The sequence below is a fragment of the Aquila chrysaetos genome, chromosome 13, assembly GCF_900496995.4.
Source record: "Aquila chrysaetos chrysaetos chromosome 13, bAquChr1.4, whole genome shotgun sequence".
Taxonomy (NCBI): Eukaryota; Metazoa; Chordata; class Aves; order Accipitriformes; family Accipitridae; genus Aquila; species Aquila chrysaetos.
This window is the reverse complement of record NC_044016.1, coordinates 40,913,094-40,941,055: the sequence shown is the minus strand read 5'-3', so window position 1 is coordinate 40,941,055 and position 27,962 is coordinate 40,913,094. Positions and strand designations below refer to the sequence as shown.

The 27,962-nt window shown below is 46.7% G+C and overlaps 1 protein-coding gene across 2 annotated transcripts; it reads right to left on the bottom strand.

Moving 5' to 3' along the window:
• Positions 1-1,655: 1,655 nt before the first annotated feature.
• Positions 1,656-27,857, bottom strand: CDS2 (CDP-diacylglycerol synthase 2). Of its 2 annotated transcripts, none has more exons than XM_030035465.1 (13): positions 27,447-27,857; positions 14,334-14,482; positions 13,232-13,328; positions 12,723-12,820; positions 11,846-11,985; positions 11,367-11,425; positions 10,521-10,603; positions 9,566-9,653; positions 9,163-9,231; positions 8,348-8,500; positions 7,927-8,046; positions 7,200-7,303; positions 1,656-6,504 (listed from the first exon to the last, which is right to left on the bottom strand). In XM_030035465.1, the coding sequence occupies exons 1-13, from the start codon at positions 27,507-27,509 to the stop codon at positions 6,375-6,377; spliced, it is 1,353 nt and encodes a 450-aa protein (XP_029891325.1). In that variant the 5' UTR covers positions 27,510-27,857; the 3' UTR covers positions 1,656-6,374. The 2 variants fall into 2 exon arrangements, with proteins under 2 accessions (XP_029891325.1, XP_029891326.1); XM_030035466.2 differs by having other exon boundaries at positions 14,334-14,476; positions 27,447-27,586.
• Between the last annotated feature and the right edge of the window lie 105 nt (positions 27,858-27,962).

The following is a 27,962-nucleotide window of genomic DNA, read 5'->3' as shown; positions in this document are numbered from 1 at the left end:
GGAGCTCTAGGGGGTCATGCATTTTAATCCTTTTTTTCTCTTCAACCCTTTTTTTTTTTTATGAAAGCCCGGCAGCACCTTCTGAACAGCTGCCTTTCCCCACCTGCCTGTGCAAACAGGATGTCACGCAGCACTTTCCCCTCCTCTAGAAAGGAAACAGCAAGTGTTTTAGCCCAAAATCGTGCAATTCAGCCCAATGCTGTGTGGCTACACCACAACAGCTCAGCCCTCTCTGGCACCCCAAAAGAACCCCAAAAGAGCCCTTCACAAAAGCCCAGAGAGCTGTTTTGGCTGCCTCCAGGTTTTGGAAAGGACATCACAAGAGTGGTTTGGGTTTTTTTTCCTACCAATCAAGCCAGGCAGCCTGTTCCTGAACCGACTGCCCCAGGGGAACTTAAAAAAGGACAAATCTCAGCCCATAAAGTTGTTTGGTTTGTTTTTACATCCCTCTTCTATCAGGATCTCATGGAAAATGTGTCTGGGCAGAGGGTTGCCTGAAACCTGCTCACACAGAGGCAGCCTTGGTTTGAGGCTTACTGTCTTTCTGGGTACGAAGCACAGCTAGCACCAGGATTTCCACTGAGAATTTGCCGGTTTTGATGTTTGAATTAATTAAATAGGCACAGGATGGGGAGAAATGAGGGACCTTCAACTGAATGGCTGAAATGCAAGCAGCGATGCAGATATGCCAGCCGCAGAGGCTGTCAGATGATGTGTCTGACTCACTGCAAGGCACGGGCACACACACACACACACACACTGCCCTGCTGCCAGCCGGCTCAGCTGCTTGCCGAGAGACTTCATAGCCCATTTTCCAAAAGATTTAACACCGAGGGATCTTTCAAGACCTCTCAGTAATGGCATCTAATTGCTTCGTAGGACTGCTGAATATTGCATGGTGCTGCTCAGCAATTTTCTGCTTAACTGGCCGACTCCCCTGAGGGCGACGTGCTGCAACACAAGATTTGGGGCTTTAGAGTAATTTTGCAAGGTTACTATAGAGAAAGAGAGAACATCATATTTTGTTGTTGTTGTAGGATTGTCTGAAAATGCCCACACGGTGTGTGTGACAGGAAGCAAAAAGAGAGCTGCTGATGGGTTGGTTTGGCTTAGCTGCTAAGTCAAAACCAATCAAAATAACACGAGAGCTAAAAATAGTGCTCTGCTGGGTACACAAAAGATTCTGCTCTCCCAACCCCACGCAAGTCAGGAGAAATGGCTGAAATGAACGAATAATTTATGCTAAGTGGAATTCCAACAGTTTTTCACATTCCCAATGAAATCTTTAGGTCAAAATGAGCTGATTTGCAGGGTGCGGTGGTGCCAACACCTCCCTCATCTTCAATCAAGATGGGTCTCTGACCCGATCACAGCTTCCACTACAAACCACCCTGGAAACGCAGCTGTTTGTGTCCCTCATGCAGGACATGGATGGTCCAATCCTGCCTGTGGGCTCAGCCCATCTACAGCCTCCACATGTATCTTTGCCGCAACCAGGTCTGCTCTTAGGAAGATCCCCAAGGAAGGAGAGCTACAGGGCAAGGAATGGGGGAATCTGAGTTTAAAACAGACCCATCTGCTTTACAGAGCACAGCAAGGAGGTTTTCAGCATCTCCCCCACTTGCCAACAGCGCTGAATAAAACTCCACTGCAGATAATGGAACTTATTTTTATTTAACAGTAACATATAGTATATAAATAGGGTAAATACTTTAAAATATACAATATATCACATTCGGACATTCAGTCAAAGAAAGGCAACTCTACTTGTGTAGCTAAAACATTAATCAAAAGAACAATGCACAGAGAAAGAAGCAGATGGTAGAAACACATCAGGTCTGGAGAACAGGAGCACACAAAGATTACAGTAGTACAAAATGCAACTCCAGGGCTGGTTACAGAGGGCAGGAACCACAGGAGCTTTCATGCGATGCTTTTTGTGACGAACACCTGTCCCCAGGAGGGTCTGGATGGGCTGTACGGATGCTTTCCACACAGCTTTGCCCTCCTCCTATCACACAGAGCTGGTTAGAGGCAGCGGAAGGAAGAAAAGCCAGGATCCCACTGCAAGCATGCTCAGAGGAACTCACTGCACACATCGGAAACAGGAGACATACCCTGGAATGTAAGATACTGGCATTTCACAACCTGGTGCCAAGTATTAGCTGATGCTACGGGATTTCCAGCTTCATGAGCCGCACAGGGTACCATAAACCCCAGGCAACAGCTGCCCCTTCAGGATCAGTGTCAGCAGACTTCTGAGCCCATCACCCCGAAGAATATCTAAATAATACAAGCTGATCAGCACAGGACATGACACTGTATGCAGAAACTGGGTTTTGATGTTTCACTGAGCACTGCAGGCCACAGTCTGGCCAGGCATCCCATCTGCAAACTAATTTGGGCTACAACCAGACTTGGAGAAGCAAATTCCTATCAGAGCATGCCAAGTGCTTGTCTACACAGACCTAGCCCAGCTGTGCCTGCTCAGACTGTGGATCAAACCAGTGTCTGACCCATATCGCTAAATCACCCACCAGCAAACAAACGTCATGAACGTTTAGAGTCACCTCACCAGGACAGCCAGCTTCTCACGCTATGCAAAAGCGGCTCTCTAAGCCACATGCCATCCCTTTGCTCATTAAACACACTCATGTCCCTCTCTGTCCGCTCCAACTGGAAAAGCAGTGACTGCTCGTGAAGAGGTGGTTTCCAAACCAGCCTGTCCCATGCCAGGCAGCAGTCATACCCTCGTAAGCTTCACATTGGCCAAATCCTACTTTTCTCTTCCTTCTGACCCAAGCATACACGCCGGCTGATACAGTACCACCCCCCTTGCTGGTCTGCTCTCACAGTTATTTCCCTCTTGCTGGGCACAAGCAGGAGGAACTTCTCTGGTTACAGAGCCCACTGTGAACAAAAACTATTGTGCAATGCTGAGCTCAAGCCCTGCAGCTGGAGAAACTTCACGTGAGCATCCCCGCATCACCTTACCTAGACATCCCTGGTGTCACTTTGGCCTCTCCAGCAGTGCTAGCTACGTCAGTGTCCCTCTGAACCTAAATTCTTGTGAGAGCTGCAGCATGACCACGGTCCTGCAAGGCTTAATGCAATGAAGAGAGGTGCAACATGTCTTGCTATACGTCCCTCGGCATCACAGTTACCTCCTTTAGGGATAGCCAAAGCCACTAACATCAGCTTTTCATTTCGTCTAACTTTCCAAGTCTAACTTGAAGTATCTACAGCAAACGAAAGCCACTCACAGGCTGGGCTGATGAGGAAAACCCACCAAATGCTCCCCCAGGCAGCACGCTGTCGCTGAGTGGTACTATCACATATATTCATACCAGTGGTGTAGAAGTGGGTTTGCCAGCCACAGCTCTCAGCCTGACGGAGGACACACTATGGTGCTCGCCAGTATTTCTCAGCAAGTTCAACTGTACAGCTTCCAAATAATCTTAACAACACCCATCTCCCTCCTTCCGCCTCATCTCTCAAATGGATGCACTGTTCCCATTCAGTTTACTAAACTTCATTGCAGGATGCTAAACCCTTTCCACGTAGCTTTACCCTTCAGGATCAAAACAGGCTTGGAAGTCCACACTTTAACTGCACTGCTGGGAAGGAAGCAAGAATAAAGCTGCGAGCTCATCAGGAAAGCCACCCACAGGCACTATTGCTGCTGCTTCTCTCCCAGCCCTAGGAAGCCACCAAATGCAACTGCTTTGCCCTCCAGTGTCCACATTCAGCATTACACCCCTTCAAAAAGGCCTGAATGCTACTTCAAATCAAAAGCATGCAGAAAAGCTTTGCGTTCGATTTTTGCCCCACTAATTACAACTAAAGAGGTACAAAAGGTTTAAAGCAAGATGAGCAGGACACTAAAGACCCATATGAAAAATTTCTTAATATAAAGAGCAGTACACTTTTGTAATATTTATCAACACTATAGCTTCTTCTGATGACTGACTTACGACCCAACAGTGCACTACAAGGGATTTTGGCAGATGTTGGCAACAGGCAGGGAGAATCCAGAAAAGCACCAGCTTGTCTGACCCCACAGGGCAAACTACTTTTCAGGGACTACACAAAACCCTATCACTTCCACACCTACTCCCAGCCCTGGTACTCCTTGCAGGTGCCCTCACTTTGCCTAGCTAAACTCAGCCAAATTGTCATGAAACACAGACCAAATATTCTCCCCGGGCAATGCAAGATGGAAGCACCTTAATTCTCCCCTCCAATTTTCAAATTAGGGGCTTGGACCAATATCCTCTAAGTTGACAGAAAATAAATCCCTGCCTAATTCAAGCTGGAAGGGAATAGTCTCCACAAGTAGTTCAGGAAAGCCTTTGTGTACACCACTAGCATTAACCAAATGCAATCCTGAACTGGCTCTGTCATGGCAGTCCTGACTCCTGCCAGAAGCCAACACCTTTGCCAGCACCATGCTGAAAATACTTTGTGGAAACAGACCCTTCTTCTCCACAATCCGTGCTTTCGATCAAATACCTGTATTTGCAGTACAACGGGCACAAACTTCTGCCCTGTGGTTCCTGTTTAGGGAGATGAAGCAGAGCTTACCACACAGAAAGGGTCCTATAGAAATGTAAGAGAGGTTGGTATCTGTTAATGTATTTACACACACACGTGCACTCTCTCGCTCACTCAGGGTAAATGAAAGCAATGGCAGAATCAGAACATGGAGTATGAACTACAAAGTATTTTCAGGTGTTTTATTTTCTGTCAATGCTTAGCTAGCTTGCAGCGTGTACATGTCTCCATATGGGGGGGGTCTGTGTATAAGGTTTATGTCAGCAACTGTTTGAAAACAGCAATGTACTTCTGTATTATCTTTCCCTGTCACTCGTTCCCCAGGTTAAAATAAGGTAAATTTTCTCTCTCCCATGCACAAACTATGGAAAGTAAAATCAGAGTCACCTTGTGTTTGGGAACATTGCATAAGGTGTAAACCAGGGATATTTTCACTATCTGATCACAAAAAAAAAAAAAAAAAAAAAAGAGAAGCTTTACAATCTTTAGGGCTCTCATTTTTAAATAATAAAAAAGTATGACAAAATAAAGGAAAGTACTTAGATAAAACTTGCAACTATTAAGTACAAACTATTTATGACAAGATTTAGTAAGCAGAGCAGGACAGAAGCCTGCAGGTGAATGAACCCAGACTGAAATGCAACATAGACCATGATAAACTCAGCAGCACGACATCTAGAACTCAAGTAACAAACAGGTGATAGACATGATCCCTGAAAGAAAAACAAAATACCCAGCTGAAAGCACCAGCAGCATGCTGGAGCCCCAACCAGCAAACTTCAGAAAAAAAAAAAAAAGAAAAAAAAAAAAAAAAAAAAAAAAAGAGTTGGAAACTGCTCTTCAAATTACTTAAAATATCCCAGTGCAGGGTTTCCAACCATTGAGAAATGAGAAAGTGTGGTTCAGTGTTTCTTAAAGGTTATTTGATGGGGGAAAAATGAACCAAGTTATTTAAAGGGTTGTTCTTACTTGGCAGGAATTACTCAATGAAACTTCAATGCTGTTTAACACCTATTTACTTGATTCAGTTTTGAAGCAATTTGAACCTCCCACATTCCCATAAGCAACTAGCAGTTTCTTGACTCCTTGTCCCCAGTCTATTTCTGGTTTAATTGGTTATAAAAATCTTATTTGCCAAAATATCATCCATAAGAGGGGAACGTGAGAGGCACTGCAAAAAACAGCAAGTGAAAATAGATGCACATGCCTGGCTGGGCAGAGGAAATATGGCTGGATTAGTAAAAGATCCTCTTCCAATTAACGGAGCCTTGTGCTCACCGTGCAGTCCAGAAGGAGACTGCCCACAGGCATAAACATGGCTTTCTGGGAAAATTAACGTTGCATTCACAGTTACCACTGGAGAAAATGATGGTCCCCAGAGTTGCCATCATGAACACAGCCTGGCACAATGGCCAGGGGAGCTGCACGGCTTCACCTTCCCTGCTGGCTCCCACGTGCAGAGGCGGTTGTACGGACAACGCTTTGTGTATTCCCTGCATAAACACACTCACAGGAAAAGTTCAGCTCTGCCCACATGCATTGAAGGTTAAGAACAGACCATGAGGACAGTCATACCCTCCTACTTCACCCAACAGTCCTTCCAAGCCTTAACTCCTTTTCAGCTAGAAACCCAAGATTTGCTCATTTGAACCAAAGCTATATAAATATGTTATTAAAAAAACCCACAAATGCAAACATTTACCAAGAAAGGAAGAAAAGTTACAGTGAAATGAGGCCTTGTTATTGTCTTAAATCAGGCAAGCCAGGAATTTCCTCAAGGAGGCTTGTCTGTTTCAGTCCTGTTCCAATTGCCCAGCTGTCTATGCGTCCTCCAAGCTACCTAACATACCCTTGTCAACAAGGTGTGCTTTTAGCGTGTTGAAGATGTGGAGCTGCTGGTCTGGCCGCAAGGTTAAGAACTGCTGGATCAGTTTGCTTGGGTTCGGACCTCTGAAACACAAAAGCATCATTATCAATGAGCCACATTGCTACATCTCAAATGATCTGGCAACCCAAATGCAATTTCATCAAAATAATAGGCTTAAAATAATAGCCATGTTGCCCATTCCTTCACCAGTTCTACCCAGGGAGCTTAACTCTATTTGAGATGTGAAAATGGATGCAAAAGGCACAGGATGCTGAACAGTAAACAAAGAAAAAAAAGCCCACCCAAATCCAATCTGTTTCAAGAGGGTTGCGCATCTTCCCTTATCAGCAGATGCTCCCCTTCAAAAATCAAAGCAGCCATATAAGAACAGTTCCTCAACTCGTTCAGTACATCTTTTATGCACCTACAGGCTTTCTTCTATGCTTGGCTACAGAATACTTGTTAATGCTACAAAATTAGTTTTTTCTGCTATTTCAACTCTGGAAACCCTACTCAAGATTCGCAGGAATGCAGAAGGGACATGGAGGAATTTCAGAGAGATTGGAATAGCAGACCCTGGGAAATGAGGGTTGTGTTTTCAGCTCTGCATGACCTTGCTAAAAGATGCTTCCTTTCTTCAAGCCTCCATTTCCTCTCTTTCTTTGTCTCGTATTTTTAGATGTTAATCTAACAGGGATAACAACTGTCTCTTATTACAAGCCTGTACATAACTTGAGTTTGACAGGGGCCCCAAACTTCACTGCAAAGCAATAAATACCTGATAAAGCTTGCGATGTACACATTAACAAAGGTAGCCATCAGGTACTGACAGTCAAAGCGGTCCATGATACCTCCGTGCCCTGGGATTGTGTTGGCAAAGTCCTGTGCCAAGCAGAAGGGATTGCATTTAGCAGTTTCAAATGCCCATAACATGTACTTGCCTATGTACCTCTATGCATGACCCTTATACCCTTGCTCTAATTCTTCCCAGAAGGCAAAAGTCAGACTAAGACGACGTTTTGTTTAATCTCTCCCTGGTTTTAAAAGTTGCTCCGTTATGAAGACTACCAGTGCCTGAGGGACATCAAGGCTTGACTCAGATCTGTCACTTAAAGGTCAAGGAAGGCTAGTGTTTATCTCTTGCAACCCTGTCTTGCCTTTCAAGGCATCGTAACTGAACACGGACTGTTTATATGTAAAACCAGCCTGCAAGACATCAAGGGAAGCCTCAAATTGCAAAATTTCCTGACTGGGTCTTTCTTCCTCTACCTCAAGTTCTGCACCAAAGCGGCGTTTAGAATACCACAGTTGAAATTTCAAGGTCTCTCTCCATTCAGTCAAACAACCTAGATCCTGCTCCAGCATTTTATCTGTGACTGAACAAACCTCCCCTCCCTTCCCAAAGCGCCCAGCCTGCCACTCCTCGGAGCACAGGGACTATTTAGAGTGGTAGCAACCATTTAGTCTTTCCCTTCTAAAATGTAAATGACCTTCACCATCCTCACCTTGATTTTGAAGGCCCTCTTAAATCCACTAGCAAAGAAGCCTCCAAATGGCCCAATGAGGGAGGCAAAAGTAGACAGTGCAATGCTGTGGATTTGGAAGGGGTACATCCGGACTGTCTTCTGCAGAAAGAAAAACATGTCAGAGAAGGATTTTCAATGAGAATAGCACTGTCCACCACTTGCCCCTCTTTCTCTGCTCTCCAGGCTTTAGGTTACTTGGTTTTCAAGTGGGTTAATGTCCCACCAGACTTGGGACAACCCCTTTGGGCCTTCAACCAGCATGGAGCACTGCTCAAATTCCCCCTTTTTCTGGATGTACCATCATCCCTTGTCATGTTCCTTCAAAGACCATCAAAATAAAGCCCTGATCTCTTAGTTTTCCTATCCCAATAAATAAGATCCAATAAACAGAGAGTCCTACCCAGCCCACCACGGACTGCAGCACCAAGGGGATGTTGTACTCCTGTAGCTGGAACAGCTCGGATGGCTCACAGTCCACTGTGAAGCTGTTGGTATCATTGTTGAACTCCACCGGACAGGTGAAGCACCGGTACCCGGACATCACATAGGACAGCTTCAAGGAGAGAGAAAAAGAGACGCAGCAAGAAAAAGCAGGATTAATATTTTCCTGAGCAATGTGACAGAGACGGTCTTAAGGGAAAAGGCCACTCAAGGAGACACGGCGAGGAGGGAGCCACACTCTCAGCTTCATTAAGAAGATTACTCTCCTGAGAAGCAGTAATTGGCTAAAGGCAGAGTAAGCATTTTTGTTCAGTAAGTGCATCAGTTCAGCATGCAGTGATCAGAGGCCTGTACGAACAGGCTGAGACAGGCTGCACTGTTTGGCTGAGAAGACGGAAACAAAAAGACACAGAGATTGTCATAAAAACAGAGAAGAGTATTCCAAGAGCACTGAATTCCCCGCACAGCCCTTGAAATGATGCACAGCATTCATCCAACAGGAGCAGAGAGAAAATTTCAAGGATAATTATTGTAATAAACATGTCACAGGGTCTAACAGGGACTGAAAACTTCCTCCAGTACTCTGCTCCATCTGCAGCATCTGCACACAGCACAGAACACAGCCACGGACAAGTTCAAATCCTAGTCAGTAAGGAAAATGTGAAGTCTTGGACAAGAGCTGAGAGAGCTTAAAACTTGACTGCGTTTAGACAAAACAATGTCACCCTATGAAGGGAAAAGACCAATGAAATAAGCACTATGATTGCTACTTACCAGTAATCCAAACAAAACGGTGGCAAAAAATCCTCCAATAAACCCCTCCCAGGTCTTCTTTGGGGAGAGCTGCCAGGGAGAGAGAGAAGGGGTAATTACAAACTGTACATCTCCACACACCACCTCACACCTATGCAGCCCTTCCTCACTTGTGAACTGCTGAAGCAAGTACAAACTGGTGCCAACAACCAACAAATAAGAGTTTGGTCAGAAGCTGACACTAACACCTCGGTCTGAAATGGTTCATTTAACTTTACAGCCTCAAAGACTGTGATGCACACCAAGTTTAATTTGGAGGCTTGCTTCAGACCCATGACAAGCCACAGAACTGGAGATGAAAGAACACAGGACTAAGACCCAAAGAAGCCGAAATGCATGTTTTGTCCACCAAAGTGTTACAAACCTTGATGAGTGGTGTGCGGCCAAAGAAGAACCCAAACATGTATGCCATGATGTCATTGCAGATCACACAAGAAATTGGGACGATGAACCTAGATGGGAGAAGAATCAAACCATTGGAAAGTGCCAAGATCAGACAACTCCATGACTTAACTAAAGGAGCAGTTGCTCCATAAGATGCTTTACGGTGCCATCACATCAACGTCTCCCCCTCCAAAGCAATGCAAGGAGGAACCACTTGAAGCTCCTCGGGAAATCTGGGGGACTACTCTAGAGCTCTGGACTAAAAAGCAGGTTGTATACCCAGAATGGCCTGTTTTAAGCACATTGTTTTTTGCCACACATGACATGCTGTTAGACAGTTGCCTCCTTTCCCCCCGGAGAGGCTGTATTTTAGCTGTAAGCAGGCAGCTCCCAAAGCACTCTGGGCTGGTTGTGACGTGCAGAGGAACATGCAATCTTAAAGTGGCCAAAATTAGTTTCCGGCCCTGCTGGTTTTGGAAAGACCACCGAAGGGGCTTCTCCTCTGCACAGCAGCTGGAGTAAGGTGGCAGGCTGCAATCTCCTTCCTTTCTAAGTGCTGCTTTTAACATGATGCTGACAGCATTGCCCCAAATCAAGTGCCAAGCAGCACTTTCCCATCCATTTGCTAGATGTGGGTATAAAGAGAAAGCACTTACACAGGCCTGATGCTGCCTGAAAGGTCCCTGCACCCCACAGCAATTTTGAGATGCTTCTTTACAACAACTCTCTATACTGCTCAAGTAGCACAAAGCAAGTCCTAAACTGCTGAGGTGTCACTCAATCTTTTGCTTTTCTATTCTGAACAGGTTGGTCCCTCACAGGAAGTACCTTCTCCTTGGCCATTTGGTTTTTTAAAAGAACAGTTTTAACTCAAAACACGGTCATTCGTTTCAGGCTGCAGAAATGAAAGCAACTCAGAATGCACAGCAACTCACCATATCATTCCTTCAAACAGGTTGTGAATGATGAGGTGTGACTGGGTAACAACAATCAGCAACGTCACATGGGTCCATCCAAACTGGAAGAGAAGACAGCATGCAGTCCAGCCTGCCTAGAGACACTGCCCATACGCATCTCTGGCAGAAATCAGATGCTGTTAGCTACCTCTTAGAGAACGGCTCATGCACATGTGCATTTCTAGCATGCACCTTCACCATGACAAACACCAAGAGTCACGAAGAGCAGTGAACAGTCACCCATAGTAATTTATGGGCATGTTCCTCAGCTCAAGCCCAGAAGTGACCTTCATTGGGAAGACTTCTGCTGGACCAAATGCTCTTTAGCCCACCCCTATTCCACACATCTCACTCAGCCTTCTGACTATATAAGAAGAGGAGAAGACTGATAGATATCCAAGCCGTATCCCTGTGTGCTGAATATACTGGAAAGCAAAACTAGCCACGTCAACAGTCGAATACAAGCAATGCCTTACTGATGTTTGAGAAAAGGGGGACATAGCCAATTAACCCTGATGGTGATCTATGCTCAGCACAAGAGTCAAGTAGCCTTGTGCAGTTCTCTCAGCTTGCAGAAAGTTTCTTAATAGCATCCACAAGTGCAGAGAGAAGAGAATACATGTTTGCAGGGAAATTTGGTCAGAGCCAGTTTCCTAAAAATACAGTCTGCTCACAGTAACTTTTCTTCCAGGCAGCATTACAATGCACGACCAGCACAGAAGCATCTACTGACACATAGTCCTCTACACAACGTTTTCAAGCAGGCTACATTATTCCTTCTTCTGCCTCCAACTGGGGGCAGCCAGGCCCTGCATTTAACCTTACCATGTAGAATTGGAGGCGATAGTGTTTCTTCACCAGACTCAAGACAAACATGCAGAAACCTGTTGAGAGACAGTAGAAAAGTAAATGGTGGGAATGTATCTTCAACAGTAAGAGATACTTTTTTACCATGACATTGCACAGCTCCTTAGGATTTTACTTGAGTAAAGCAGCAATGTGGAGTGGGAAAACACACTACTTGGGAAGTCACAAAGTACCATTGCCTACGGGTAACACTTGGACAGATGAACAATCAAGCCTGGCTGTCCCATCCGGATTACGGAGTTTTCTTCTACAGAGCCTCATGGAAGAGATTTGCCACCGCTACTCTAACCATGCAGCCAAGTTCCAGCATCACTGAAGAGCAGAGATAATTTGCTATGGATCCTGCATTGGACACAATACTCAGAACAAGAGTGGTGCAAGGAGATTTCTTCCCTCCAGCCCAGACAAGATTAAGCAACAGAAAATGTGGTCTCTACCTGTTAAGTACAGGGCGAAAGAAATGAAGCGGTGGTATTTGCTGAGAATTCGCAGGGGCTCCTCTCTCTGAACCAAGGTGAAGAAATAATCCGTCACAGTCTCGCCATAGAAAAAGTAGTTTACGCAGAGCAGGAAGTACCTGCGAAGGATGCAGATGCTCGTTAGGAGGAACCCTAAAAGGCTTCTGGAGAAACACAGAAAGTGACTGATCCCTAAGGTCTTTACATTGCTCTGGTACACTGCAAACAGGCTTTCTTCAAGTGACAGCCAGAACTTTATTTCCCCCAGTCTAGAAATGTCACCTTCATTCAAATTAGTGGCTGCATCACTCAGCTCCACTTTGCCATGGATCAAACCGCTGGGGTTTGGGTTTGGCCGCCTGATGCACAAAGACTTTCTGCCTTTAGGTGGCACTCCTCAACAGGCCTCTGCGAGTCTGTGCATCCTTAAATCACCCGCTCTGTGCTTCCTGAAAGCGTTGCTCCTGCCCCCTCCCCAGCCCTTATGTCCCAACGTTCAGCCCTGTTTCACAACCACCTAAAAAGTCCCACCCCACCCAAGCAATCACGTCCATCTCTAAGTGGTGATGCCTGTCAATGCTGTCCCTTGCACAGATCATGGGATTCAAAACTCTGCACTTCATTAACAACAGGACAAACTTTATCAATACGGGCTCTTTCAAGATATCGATCTATCAAGATTTGTGGGAGCTTTTCCTTCACAAGAGCTGCTACCACATGACACTGGTCAACACACAGCAATCCCAGAGTCTCTAGTTTGGAGGTAGCCAGATGATCCCCTTGCTGCCTGTCTGCAATGGGATGAAGTGTTACTGCTGCACACAAGCCTGGGGAGGGGAGCAGCCCTCTTACTCACCAGCTGAGCGTCCTGAACCAGGGCAGGTCATACGAGTGGTACACATTATAGCCAATAGTGATAATCTCGTGGAAACATTTGATCTGGACACACATCACCTACACAAAAAGACATACAGAAGCTGTAATACATGTTGGTTAAACATTTCTTTCCTCCAGGAGATAAAAAACATGCATGTGCAGAGCAAAAGGTCCTTAAGCGGTTGCTATCAGTCTGCCAGGAGTCTCCTAATCCAACACGGGAAGCTCACCACGTTGTTTTTCCCTCCCTTTTCCTCTGCAGGAGGTTTCTAACAACCCCTTGTATTAGTTTCAATTGTAAGCCAAATGCTGACTGCCAGGGCAGGTGGTCACAGATTCCTTCCAGGTTTCCTCCATGGAGAGAGAAATCCAGGAAGCTGAATAAGGACCTCCAAAATATGAGGTGCTGAGCTTCCCACCCCAGCAATGGTCCCAGGAACCTTCCCCCCTGTTGCTGTGAACATCAGGGCATCTCTTTGGAGCACTTACTATTGTCATTAAGACCATGGGTCCCAAGTAGATGATGATGAAAAAGAAGGTAATCATTGCCAGCGTGAGGATGCCTCTTACCCACCAATTCTTCCATCTAAGCCATAGAGAAGGAAAGACATTAGAGAAAGTCAAAACAAAGCAAGGAAGCAGGACAGCACTTCTGCTCTCTGTACATCACAGGAAGGAAACTGAGCCCTGGAAACCCCAAGTTTCCTTTTAGTACTGCAGAGAGATCTTGATCCACTGATGAAGGCCTGGTTGCAGCAGCTGCAAGGCTACAGTTCAGCTCAGTCTCCCCTGCTATGAACGTCACTAAATGCAGAAAGCATTAGCCAGGTGCAGAGCATCTCTAAGGGCACTGAAATGGGACAGGAGAGCGTCTGCTCCTGCTCTGCTACAGGTTTCCCACACCTTGGACAAGCTGCATGGTAAGTTCAAATAAAATGGGGACCATTACCCCTCTCTGCACTCGTTTCAAGAGCAGGCACAGGCCCTGGTGTGTCAAACCCTTGCTACTCTCCAACAGATCCTGCCTTGAGCGTCTCTCATCCTCACAGCACACCCAGGAGAGATACTTTCTCCCATGATACAAGTAAGATGCTTTCCCCCCCAAAGCAGTCTGTAGAGAACATTCCCAGTTTGTTCTTAAATCTTGTCCTTATCAGCAAGCTTTTCTCATGCATTCCTGCAGAAGTAGGTCACACTAGTGGTTAAAAACCACTGCAGTTGAAGTCTTTGCTGAGAGTGCTGTCAAAGCTAAACACGTCTTCTGCCCCACCCTGGCCTCTTTTCACCTGCCAAGACCAAGGACGCAGCGAGGTGGCCCTCCCGCAGCACTCCTCTGCCACCGGTCCTCTCCCACGCACAGCAGCCCTGAGCGCTGCGCTCTGCTCTCCCCGCTAGCATCACCCTCATCTTCTGTCTCCTGTGGCCGCGGGGGCACCTTCCTGCTTGCATGCCAGGGAGGGAGAGCACAGCGCTCCTGAGAGCTGCTCATTCAGCTTCCAGCAGCCACCACCATGCTGCTGGGGCTAGGAAAGGTGCAGTGAAGATGCAGGGGCCCTGGCAGCAGAGGGGAATGATGCTCAGTGAGTGCTACCTTGAGGACAGGTTGGAGAGAGCTCTGTTCAGGACCTCTGGAGTGTCATCCGATGTCGGCACCGGGGGCGATCCTCCAAATTCAGATTTGCTTTCGCTGTCTGATGCTGTCTCTCCATCCAGCTTGTTCTCAGACTCGGACTCCTGCAAGTTAAAGAGAGACAAAGAGCTTTACTACACACAGTGCTGGCACTCTTTGAAGACACTCAGACCAGCCCACTGCATGTAACACTCACCACCACTCTGCTTCTGTGTGAGAGAAAGAGAAGAAAATATTCTGGGTATTACACAGGGTTATACCCATGAGAAACGACATCAAGTGTTTTAGGTGACATACATGATGGGTTTTACTCTTCATCAGTCTCAGCAGCAGCCATAGAAAAGGATCTGTTCCCTCTGAACAGTTAAAGATGCCTCGCAGTTGATTAATAAGTATCTCCAAGTACAGCAAGTGCTTAAGGGACACAAGCTTGTTAGCAGGAATTTTTACAAGGTCTCCCAATCTCCAGGCAGATCTCCAAGTATGCAACGTTGCCCAAATTAGACAGAAAGAAAGGCCCCCAAGTAGACAGGCTCAAGGCTTTCAGACAGACTTTTCAAGTACTGACTTTACATGAGGGCACTAAAAATAACACCAAGCCCATCCTCAAATAGCCTAAGAGGAAGAGCATGGCTTATCGCTCAGGCCCAACCATCCTCTCTGACCACAGAAGAAACCTGATGTACTGGAGAAGAACACGTGCTTTCCCTGCCCCTTGTACTGCTCCAGCACTTAGCTCAAGAGCAAAGTCCTGTATTTAGGGGGTAAATAAATACAGGCGAGACAGGAGGTTACTGAAGGCTCTGCAACAGGCCAGTGGTGGACAAAGGATTACGAACGACCTCCTGGCTCCCAGGCAGTCCCATGCCCTCTCCCCAGTGGCAGTTTCGGCTCCAGTCCAGCTCCTGAATAGGGGACGAATCCAAACTTCCACATTTTGCTCCTCATTTCAGTGGCAGAGCTTCATCCTGCTCCTCAGTCCTTGAAGCAAGGAAGGAAAACACCAGTCCCTGGGGAGCACTCGTGCATCAGGCAAGGCAGAGCCCATGCGTTTGGCCTCAGACCATGGGCTATTTTAAAGCTCCCAGAAAAGAAAGCATGTTTGCAGGAAAAGCAAGGAGGGAGCCAAGCTGACAAACACAGGGAGCTCTGCAAACAAAGCGACTTCATCCCTTTGGGCTCCCAGGCAGTGCTGCCCTGCGCTCGGAGAGGGGGGACCCCCACCAAAACAAGCATCCACTGCAACTGGTTTGGTGTAACCAAATCGAGGGGTATTTGTAGTTCACTAGAGCAGTAAGACTTGAGTAGCTCCCTTATTTAACGCAGGAAAAGATAATTACTTCCCAAGCTGTAACATATCAATGGCTGCAGGCCAGGTTCTTAAAACAGACAAGGACAGCTAGACACAGTCAGGTGGAGGCAGCTAAAAATACAACAGTGCTGTCAGAGATAACTTCCGCAGACGAGCGAAGCACCAGCCATCGCACCAGTCACACCCTGCGTCGCCTCTTGCTCGCCTTGCTCCGCGCTTGCTGCTTTCCGTTCCCATCGACTGGGAAGCAAGAGGAAAGCAAAACTAAATACTTCTGCCAGCGCTCACATGGGTTTGAAGAGCTGGCAAAGAAATGCAACTTGGCTTTTTTTTCAGCTGTTTTTTAACTGACCTGTAAAATCCACTTGTCCCTCAGATTTCAGAGAGATTTAGTGCCATTTAGCTGGGAACACACAAAAGATCGAGTCCATAAGGCAGCTGCAAATGGCAGCAAGCAAAAGGACTGGAAACGATAAAACTCCCCGCAGACCATGAGTTTGGCATCCTATAGCACAGCACAGGTCAGGGGCCCTGTTCCTGAGCAGGTTTTGGGAAATCAGCGCACTGTATTTAGCTACAGTCTATGTTTCCTATTTCGATGCTTTCTCTATGCTTTCTCCAAGAAAAGGATTCTCTGCAGAATTCCCCTGTGAGCAACCTAAATAACAGAGAAAAGCTTCAGCTCCAGCCTGACCAAACTCAGTTTCTCCTTCTGGTCTTCTAGATTACATTTAGGAAATGGGGGGTTTTCCTCTCTTGTTGCACATTTCTAAAAAAGAAAAATTAATGTGACTGATTCAAATCAAATGGGCAAGGAAGTGCTTAGGTACTTAGGGCAACCACCATCATCTGTATAGGCTAAAATCAAAAACCTCAAGCAGGTTTCTAATGTAGTCCAAGTATCCATCATCTCATGCAAGTCCCAGGCTTGCCAGCCATGCAATAAAAGGACTAGGCATTGAAACAAGGAAGCAGATCCAAGCCAGCATCCCTGCAGTTTATTCCCAAAAGCACTAACGTTGCAAGGCTAAGTGCAAAGCAGGCAAATTATTCCTTGCCTGTGGCCCAGAGGATCAGAAGTTTCGCAAAGTCCTCAGAGACCAAAAGAAAGGGAAAGAGCACTGATGCCTTCCTCCCTTCCACTCCTGGCCAAGAACATGAAAGATGAAAGCAACTGCATAGCTCAAGAAACAGAGGAATTTGATGTTGCAACCGAGCTAATCTAACAGCTGCTGGAATAGGCAGTCCCGATCTCTGCCATAGCCCAGACGATGATTTTTTGCACTAATTGCAAGACACCGATGGTGCAGCTGAATTGATGTAAACCACATTACCAGTTACCTGATCCACCAATTTCAGCACAAACGCAAACCAAACCTTGTGCTGCAAAGTGTTTTGGTCTCCAAGAGCAGGAGCAAAGCCTCACTGGATCAGTCCAACGGTGCATGCGTCCCGCTTTTCCCCACTTCATCCTCAGCAGTGGGAACAGGAGAGGTTGTGCAACAGACACGCAATACCCACAGCTCCAACAAACATTGCCACGTTATTTCCAGAGAGTACAATGAAGGCAATCAAGAGGTTTGTCAAGATAAAGGGATGTTGTTAGGATTCAACATTAAATGGAGGACTCATTCCTGCCACATGTCTTCCTTCCTCAATTTAAGCCTGATGGGAGCTGGAAGAAAACATTTTCCCTTATGGAAGAAATTGCCACTTAAAGTGAGGGCTAGCATACATTTTAACATCTTCACTTCGAAAACAACTGAGCAGTGTTGGGAATCAGCTCTTCTCCCTACTTAGACCTCTCTCTGAAACGAAGTGTTGAGATTATATAGGACATTGTGCCAGATAGAGGCTATGGAGAGGACTCAGTAATTGACACTATTTTTATACCTTTTATGCAAATTGCAACCATCAGCCTACAAATCACCAGTTTAAGCAGCTGAGCAGGGTGCTAAATAACTTGTTTAAGCCTGAGCGTGATGCACCCTGGTCTGGGCTACTTAATCCAGCTGTGGCATTGCCTTGGTAACACCCTCCCGCACATTTCCACTGCTATCTGGCTAGTCCTCCAACCGAGCCAGACAGATCCCCGTCCCCAAAGGATAATCATCAGATAGCAATGCTTTCCACAAAGCAGCTTGCAGTAGCACGCAAAGAGTGCAAACCGGCACAGACGACAGTGAGTGATGCTTGCCGAGGGCTATCGCTGGTGAAAATTTAAGCTCATTACAGAGTGCTTCTGCAATGAGCTTGTGACTGCAAGGCGCAGGTTTGGGCTGTGTTAAGCCACAGACTGCAGAGTGTCCCGCAATGCCAGTACAAACAGCGTTTCAGGGAAGCTGGGTCTAATAGATGGTATTCTGTCACCAATTCTGCTGCTCCCCTAAGAAACACCAGGCTTCTGACGCCTCTTCTCTGCTGTTTTCTGCTATTTCTGCCCTTGAAACAAAAGCCTGGAGAGACTCAGACTTGCAGTAAGTTAACACAGAAATGATGACTTGTCTCCTTTCCCAACCACTGGACCGTACTCTCTCCTTTACCCTTCCACGGACGTTTTTTCTGCCTTTTTTTAGTTGTTGTTTAGGTTCTTCCTAAAATCGAAGCTATTTAGCCACAGGCTGACCCTCACATACGTCTGATCACGCCTGAACCAACTATGACTTTGAGGTAGCAACTAACACAGCACAACACAGGTACCTAAAAGCTTCAATCCTGCACCAGGGTCTCATTGAACCAGATGCTGCCCAGACAAATGAAAAAGCAGCCCTGTCACCTTTCAGCAATCCCACCACTTTCCACTGGTGCTTCTGCACTGGGACATAGCTGTCTCCAGCTGTATTTATTCCATATTCTCTTACCACACCCCTCCCTCACCAATTTTTCCTGCTGGTTCAGTTGTTGATATTCCCTCTGCCTCTCTCCTCCCCGGCAGAAGGAAGGCAGAGCACTCAGTACAAATGTGTGCCAAGATGTTAGAAATCCACGTGCATGATGCAGAGCCAGGAAACAATTAAAAACCCTTAATAAGAGCAAAGGAAACCTTCCCTCCAGTTACCTGGGAATCTAGCTTTATTTTTCTGTTTCTTTTACTGTTAAAACACAATGAGATGCAGTAGCTTTTACTGGCTTTTGTTATCAACATGGAGTTATTAAATTGAAGGGCTCTTCTGTGCAAATCTGCCTGTCCAGCACTGTAGGCAAGCCCAGCGCTCCTTCTTCAATTTATCATCTCAATATTGAAGGCTTCTTAAAGAATCAAGGGAATAAGTAATGCAGGGATAAAATCAAGATAGCAACATATATTTTATGCTAACTTGTTCATTGCTACACAAGCCATGATGAGAAGAAAGAGTAAAACCCACAGATCTCTGCAAGGGCTGTTTCTCCTGACTGGTGAAGCAGAGCAGACAGAGGAAAAAAGCCAGATATCTACTTCCTTATTATATCTGTGAAATCAGCAGATCTAAGCAACATTTGTGAACAAATATTTTATCACCTAAAGAAAGGCAGACGGAGAAAGGAGTTGTCTTAGCTTTCTTTAAACCACTTAACTCCATCAAGTACGCGGTAAGAAATTTGTACTCATATTTTAAATGGCTTTCTTGCAGCAGAAGCTGTAAGCACTCTGTTTTTTTGCCCAAGTATCCATGACATGATCTCAGTTGTCATAGAAACAAGTCAGCTACCTCCCTGCCAAAAATTTTCTGCCCAATACAAAGATATAGTTAAATATTCAATGCTGGTAGATTAAATTAGTTCAAGAAATCCCACTATTTGTGCACCCTTCTTGAAGCAAGGTGCTGTTTTATTTAGACTTCCCACCAGATTTTAACAAAAAGCTGTGATGGAAAATGCTAATGCACTGTTAAAAAGAAAAATATAGTTGCTTTTTCAGGCAATAAAATTGACAGCTAGAACAACAGGGACCAACTGTACTAAAGCCTCTACTATTCTCACCTCTGAACACATTTGCAGGATCAAGGCCAATATAATTAGTCTAATGGATACAAACCCAGCGGCCTCAGTTATGAAAATCTCAATGTTTTTCAAAAGTGGTTTTACTTCCTACATCCAGGAGAACTGTCTGCTCCGTTCCCCTCTCCCCTTCTTCACTGCTTTACCTACACGGCACCTGCCCATCTCTGGCGGCTGCCATGCCACAGCCAAACCCACCTCAGACAGATCCACCAAGACCTCCATCCTCATGGTGACATCAAGGCAAAAAAACCTCCCGTTACTCCCTAATGACAGGATATTCTCTTTTAGAGGTTTACAAGCCAGAAGGGTGAAACGAGAGAGAAGTTTGGAGACCATTAGTACTAGAAAGAAGAAGCAAACAAGCGCCCAGGCTTGATTTGTACTAAGGTCCCCGAAAAGCACTGGCTTTTTGCAAGTGGGCACAAAGTAGATTGTGTCCTGGTGCTGGTCTAGGGCAAAGTGCTTGAACTTCTTGGGCTGTGAAGTTACCTGCAGGGCAGTTAAATTCAAGTTTCTCATGTCCCTCCATCAAGATATCCCACCAAGCTGGCATCTAGTGGTGACTGCTTTATTTGTTGTCTCAAAAAAAAAATCAACAAAGCTCAGGTTTCATTTATGTTGATATGGGACTCCCTTCCCCATCCCCCAAAAAACATTCCAGTTGAAAGCACACACAGAAATTACGGCATGCCTAAAAATGGAGACCATTAGCAGCTAACATCACAAAAAGCATAAATGTTTGCATAGTGGCTGAAATGACTAAGAAAACTCCCATTGGCATCTTATGTTCCCAAAGCCGCCCGCTTTGTTTTGAACACAAGCAAGCTCAGCTTGCCAGTGGGATGTGATTGGAGGTATGCACAGTTTGCATTTAGCAGAACAACAGTCTGATACAAGAGCCTGATCTCAGTGTCAGCAAATATGATTCATGCGAAGTCGCATATCCCTGTGACTCACTCGGCACAAGTTAATCCTCTGCCTGGCCCCCAACACAGCACCCACTCCGGGGTCTGTTTATTCCAGGAAATCAAGAAGGTAAATGCATCAGGCTCCAAGTTCTTTCCAGAAGCTATTGTATACAAAAGAGCACAAAAATAGGTTGCTGGTTCTGGCATTCCCCCAGAATTTCCTACTGCTAAGAAAGGAACCTGCCTCCCCCTCTGAAAGACGTGATGGAGATGTTTTGGAGATAGGCTTCAGTGCTGGGTTCTCCTGGATCTAACTGGCATCCCTCTGCTATTGTGCCATTTACCGAACTGGCAGACTTTGTTGTCCCTGCAGAGATGGAGAAACACGTAGAGAAACAAGAAAGCCAAGCTCCTAAGTGCCTCTTGGAATCAGTGTCTGAAAGAGGCTGCCCCAGCTTGGAGCTGCATCTGCACAATTCTGCACAGACATTTCAACCTGTTGTTTTTTGGAAGATCTGTGAGAAACAAGAGGGAGAACAAACAGCTCTGCAGCATCGGGTACACTATTCGCATCAGAACGTTAGGGCAGGGAAAGTCTATTTCTGTCCTTTGAAATGAGAGCTTGCATCAGGCCAAGGCTGATGGCTTCTGACCCTCAATTCCTCTGGAGTGAAACATATTTTTCCAAAACCTAATTGGAAAAAAAATCTTACCAGTCTATTTAATTTGCTGACTATAAGGTGACACCACAATTGTGTTCACATTTCTCTACCAGTCAATCCCCTTGGCTTTATTTGAACTAATCAAGGAAAGGAGCCATGTGGGACTTGGACCAGCTATGTTTAGATATAATCCTGATGAACCCAAATCAGTAGTTTTCTGAAGTCACAGCTACCATCATAAACCTGTAGGACTTGGACCAGTATGTTTAGATGTAATCCTGATGAACCCATATGAGTAGTTTTCTGAAGTCATAGCTATCATCATAAACCTACAGACTATCACACTACTTGTTCTAAAGAGAAGTCTATGAATCTTCATGGTCCTTTATAGTCCTGGAAAACAGAAATCAGAGAAAACTCAAGTGAAGCAGATCACCAGGAGGGACACAGGCTAACACAGACCACATTTGGGGGGAAAACAATAGAGCTATTGACAGGCACAGTAATAATTTTCTGCCCCAAACTCCTGCAGATGTGTCCTGGCCAATACAAAGAAAAGTGGCAGTATTCTTTTCTTTCAGAAAGGAAATATGGATTTGCTTGGAAACGCTGCATCTTCATGCAAGATCACTTCCTAAGGGTTTTATCTCCAAGGGGAGTCTACCCCTGGTGCACATCACTGCTCATTAAAAGCAGGCAGGAGGATAAAATGGTTTTCTTGCTACCTAATGTGTGGTATGTGGTTGACAGACAGTGAAATCAGTCCTCGTTTTTTCTCACCGCTGGGAAGGGAAACGCAAACATCTCATCACAACTTCCCTCTTCTCAGCACCAAACATTCCTCCATTCGCAAGAATCACCCCCAGCACATCATTGCAAGCACACGGCTTTGGAAGCGCAAGCAGAGACATCGTTCGTGTACAAAACAGCTCGTCTGAGCGCCGAGCAAGAGCCCTGACCTCAACCTGCAATGGTGGGGTCAAAGACAGCACAAATATCCGTCGGGAGCTGTGGGTGTGCCACGGCCTCCCTCCATCACCCTGTGCTATACTGACCTTCTTGTACACAATAACAAGCCGCAATCGGGAGCAAGGACAGACCGCTGGAGCGGCAAGAGGGAACTCGGTAAGAAGCTCCCAGATCCACTAAGACGCAGCAGGAGCACTTCAGAAAACAGGTCAGCCATCTGCCTGGAGGTAACAGCGACTTTCAGATACTGCCAAGAGAGACACTCTCTCGTGTAGCCCTCCAGACCAGACAGAAATAAATCACCTAGTCATTAAATAAGGATAGGAAACAGAAGCCAGCTCTGAACTGTCCACAGGGCTGAGTAACAGAAAAGCAATATGCACTTTGGGGGTTTAACCTGAGCATTGAGAGTCTCCGTGCTCCCTCTATCACGCACCAGTGCTGCACGCAGCTCTGCGCAGACTGGGAAGGAAAGGACTCCCTCACAGCCCAAGGCGGAGTCATCCAACCCTTAAAATGACAACATCTTCCTTGCATCAAACTTCTCTGGCATGGCCACAAATAAGCAAGGAAACGGGCAGTTCAATGGAGAGCCTGCGCATTTTGCAAAAAGGAGTAGCAGTCAAGTCAAACACCATCCAAAGGAAATGAGCAGTCTGCAGCTCCTTCGTCAGCTCCAGGGCAGGCCAGACGCTGACGAAGGTATTAAATTTGACAGCTGGTTATAATGACCTCCATTAGAAATGCAATCAGTCCAATTTCTCATTGCCACAATTCACAGTAACAGACAACAATGCACTCCTGTTGGCAGGCGCACATAAAACTGAGCATCAAACAGCAAGGAAGGCTGAAATGTATTCTCACATCAGACCTGAGATTGCTAGCATCTATCAACAATAAATGAGGCTCACGCTTCAGCAGAAGCCAAGCAAACTGATGCTTGGTATCAAGCCTAAGATAATATTAAGAGCTATTAAAAAAATAAACCTTTGGGGTGCGTCTGGAAGCAGACTCATACTTCTGCCTCCCTTAATCGTGGATGAAGTTGAAGAGAGGCATCACTGTAGTGATTTATCGGGTTTGGTCCTACGAGAACCTCATCTTCTTATCACAAACTCCCGACTACTAGGAGCTCTCCTGTGACTTGGGAAGTAACAGGATCTGAAATTGCCTAAACCTTCAGAGCGCCTGCACCGTTATCTCTCTACGCCCTGCACCCTTTCCCAAGACAAACACCAAAATCAGAGCTGCTGCATCCTTTCCAGCGCACACCAGGCAGCTGTTCACATCTACCCTTCACCCTCCCAAGCAGACCTAAGGGACAGTTACTTGTCAGCACAGCATTCAAACACCCAGCATTTACTTAGCTTAGCATCTTCAAAGCACTTTAGATCACTAGTGAAGTCTTGCAAAATGCCTGGAAGCACAAGAAATCATGAGGCTTGAAGCCAGAGTCTTTCAGTTTTTCATAGAATCATAGAATCATTTAGGTTGGAAAAGACCTTCAAGATCATCGAGTCCAACCATCATCCATGCCCACTAAACCAGGTTATGGAGTACCCCGTCTACGCGCTTTTTGAATACCTCCAAGGATGGTGACTCAACCACTTCCCTGGGCAGCCTATTCCAATGTGTGACAACCCTCTCAGTAAAGAAATTTTTCCTAGTATCTAACCTAAATCTCCCTTGCTGCAACTTGAGGCCACTTCCTCTCGTCCTTTTGTACCACACGATAAAGATGTAGCCAGATAAAAAGTCACATCATCAGTCAGTCCACTGCAAAACCAGGCTGGAAAGAACAAGAGTCCTCATCATCGAGCCCTTCGTAAGTATGGAAACATTTCACCCCTGCACACTTCACACCTGCTCTTCAAGGCCTCGTATCAGCGAAGCAACGCTCTTGCAATCGCCATTGCCCCTTCTCCCATAAGAAATGAGCAGGCCCAGCTGCTATGGGTGCAACGAGGTGCCGAACGCTGCATGGTGGAAGAATCCACCCGCATAGGCCACTGCACAAAAATGCGTGCCAGCACAGCGGCTGCAGGGACCGCTTCCATTTGCTCTTGCAGCTGCCACCTCTCTTAAAAGGAACAGTATTTTCCAGCAAGACACTGACTGCCAGTGACAAAGGGGTCGGTAGACAAAGCCACATGTGATGTAGGGGTGTGATCTGCAGCTCAGATAAGCCTGCCTCTAAATAGAGCTGCCTTCCTCCCCTTCCATGGGACTAGGCCATGGGATGTCCGAGATCACCCCTTGATTTCGGACAACTAGTAGTGCAACCTCCTAGCAAAAGGACGGAAAAGGAAAAAAATCCTCCGTCCTCACTGTTGAGTGACACAAAGTACAAACAGCTACTGAGAAACGATCTTAAAATCCCATTAAACCAGCAGAAGTGTTCAGGAGCTCTGCATGCATCGTGAAACAATTTTCTTTTGCACTTTTCCTGTTCTCTTTGGAAGCTGGAAGAGAAAATGTGATTTAATGGGATGCACACAACACAGGAGAGAAGGCATCAACCTCTGGTTTTAGATAATGAATGAGTCTACAAAGACCAAGGGAGAATGGGATCTGTAAGGTAACAAGAAACTAGAACTTGTTTCAATCATTTAAACTCAAATATCTATACACTAACAGCAACAGTTAACAGCATCTAAGTCCTCTGGGCTAAGAAAATGGGTACCAAGCACAAATAACATCAGGGCAAGTTTCCCTGTTTTTTCACTGGAGAGATCAGAGGGAGTTCACTGATCAGAGTAAACAGATGTTGCCTTGTTCCCTTTGAGACGAAGATTGTGTGTTGCACAAGAGTTTTAACAAAAATCGACTTTAAAATGTTCTGGCATGACGGTCTCAACTGAAGCAGCACAGTTTCAGCTATAAGCATTGTCCTGTGCCAGCGGGGAGGAAAACATCAAAGCTGCAACACTGTGCAAGGGTTAGAGGACCAGAAAGTGAAACCAGACTCTCTCTTTCCATTATCAAAACAACAAAGTGGGAACAAGTACAAAACACAACTTTCTGGGTCTAATCTTAAATCCAGCCGTGATGTTTACATCACATTTTAACTCGTTTCTTTTAACGTGCCAAGAACTTTTTTCAGAAGACACAAGGGTTTCTGTAGAATACAATATGCATTAATAAAATATTTTTCTTGGCAAAAGAAACTGGCAAGGCTAACTGAATGACAAAGCAGAATCGGGAATCTCCCCTCTCAACAAAAATACCTGCGGGCAACGCACTGGGCAGGCTAAGACCACCGATAAATTGGACACGCATGAGCAATTTTGCAGCGTTGGCTTTACACTGCTGTTATTCCCAGGCTCTGCCAGGCATTTCCCGAGCACTAAAAACACAACAGCTTGATCTCAGGGGAGGAAAGAAAAAAATCTGCCACCGAAGTTTGCTGCCACGGAAAGCACAACGCTGTAGGGTTTTACTAATGGCAGCGTTACTGTTATCAGGTAATCTCCTACCAGGCTTGATTTTAACAGTTTTGGGAAATTCTCTGCCTCCCATAACTGCTTTCTGTTGTTAAGAGATGTCGCGTTCAGCACCTCAGAGGAGCTGTTCTTCACCGCTTGGAAACATCTTTTCTTTTTTTTTTCTCTTGCAATTCATTTGAGCTGCTTTAGGATGAGCAGTACAACATAAATGTTGCCTCTCTCTAGTAAGGATACTTCAAGTCATTGACTCAAAGGTAGTATTAGAGGAGCCCTTCAGAAGGCTCATTATAAGTAAAAAGCATACTTGCCTGGAGATAACAAGATTGCACTCAAAATAGCGGCCCTCTGACCTTCTTTAGGAACGCATCACAAGTAGCTAAAGCAAGATTGCAGCTTGGCCGAGGGAGTTTGTTTGCATACCAGTTAAGCAGTACTAGTCCTTCCAGGCTGCCAAGGGACATCTTCCAACTCCCACAAAAGTGCTGGAATATAAAAGTCCCTGAAGACTTTCTGCTGCAAAGTAAATTCCAACTGAGACAAACGTATTTATCTAGAGAAAAACAGCTTTGCCCTATGCACAACAACAACAGAATAGGAACCATCTTATTGCTCTCTTAATAGAGCTCAGCAAATCTGGATGTGAGACAGCTTCATGTAAGCTACAAAAAAGGCAGAAACTTCAGATCAAGGCAACCCACTCTCGACACGGTGAGCGCTTTCTGTCCCAGTTCCCTTTCTATCACATCACAACAATAAAGCTTCCTCAACCTGACTGTACAGCTCCTAGCAGGTGTCAAACTGGCATTCAAAACAGCATTAAATGTGACATTTAAATTACAAAAGGCAGTTTTGCCTGATGATTTCACGCTCCTCTGAATTGCATACTTCATGCATTAACAGAGGAAACATCAATATGATGCTACTAAGGGCAAATAGACAAGTACGGGGTTGCTCCCAAGACAGGCGCATTAAACACCAACGCAGAAAAGAACCGCTTTTCCCTCCAGTTTTTCCTCTCTGTGACCCTGCAAATATCATTTACAAAGTTTTTCTTGACTGCTTATTCCTCTTGGTCCTCTCCTCTTTGGGGAGGCGTGGGAGGTAAAGATGACAAGGGTGACGACATGGCTCACGGAGCGACCGCCAAGCTGGGAGCACCCAACTGGGCTTGGGTTTGAAAGAGAAGAGACGTTACAGGAAAAGAGAGTCGGGTTCTCTTTTCACAGCTCTTTGGAGAAATGCAACTGTTAAACCTCGCTAAACTATGGATGGAGACCACGCACCCCACTGCAGGGAAAGGTATTAACTTAGGGATGACTTAGGAGATACCAAAGGCTTCCCTATGGGAACCTGCGGGGTTCTGTACCCCCCACCCCCCCTCAAAACAGTCTGCCCAGATCTCCGCGCTCCTTGAAGGCGGGATCGGGGACCCGGTTGTCCAGCCACGGACAGAAGCTCACCCCGGGGCCGGGCTTTGCTCCTTCGGGACCGGTTTTGGGGCTGTCGAAGGGGTTAGCCCGGGGCGGGGGGAGGGAAATAAACCAAGCGACGGGCCCCGCCGGCGCTGCAAGAGCACGGGCAGAAGCGCAGGGAGCGGGGCAGGACAGGGGTGGGAGCAGCGGCCCCAGAGAGAGAAAGCGAAGGCGGAGGGTCCCATCCGTGTGTCCCGTCCCGTCCCGTCCCGTCCCCCCCCCCCCACCACTGCCGCCGCCGTCTGCAGGCCGCGCAGCCAGCCAGCCCGCCGCAGGCCCCGCTCCCCGGCCTCGTCCCCTCCGCTCCCCGGCCCGCATCCCCACCTTCTCCTCGGGCTCCCGCGTCCCGCCGGGCTCCCGGCCGAGCCGCTGCCGCAGCTCGGTCATCCCGGCCCCGCGCCCGCGGCCGCTCCGCGCCGCTCCGACGCCGACGCCGTTGAGCCACCCCGAGCCGCGGCCACCAGGGGACGGCAGAGAGCGAAGCGCCGCCGCTACCGCCGCCCAATCGACGGCGCGGAGAGGGACGCGGGGGGCGGGGTTTCTCCCATCTCTGGCCCCGCCCAGGTGTACCCGGATGTGAGCCCCCACCCCCACCCCGCCGGCGCCATGTTGGGTGGGCGCAAGTGCGCTGGTGTCGCGGGGGGTGGGGGTGTCGCTTGGCGATCGGGAAAGCCCCGCGCGCGGGAAGTTCACGGGGGCTGGGAGAAGCGTGGCGGATTTGTCTGAAAGAAGAGACTGCGGCTTGGTTTTCACTCAGGCCTGGAGTTCCTGTCAGGAACTGGCCTCTGAGGAGAAGCGCGCCGAGCTGTCCCCGCTGGCGCAGGCGGAGGACGGGCTGCA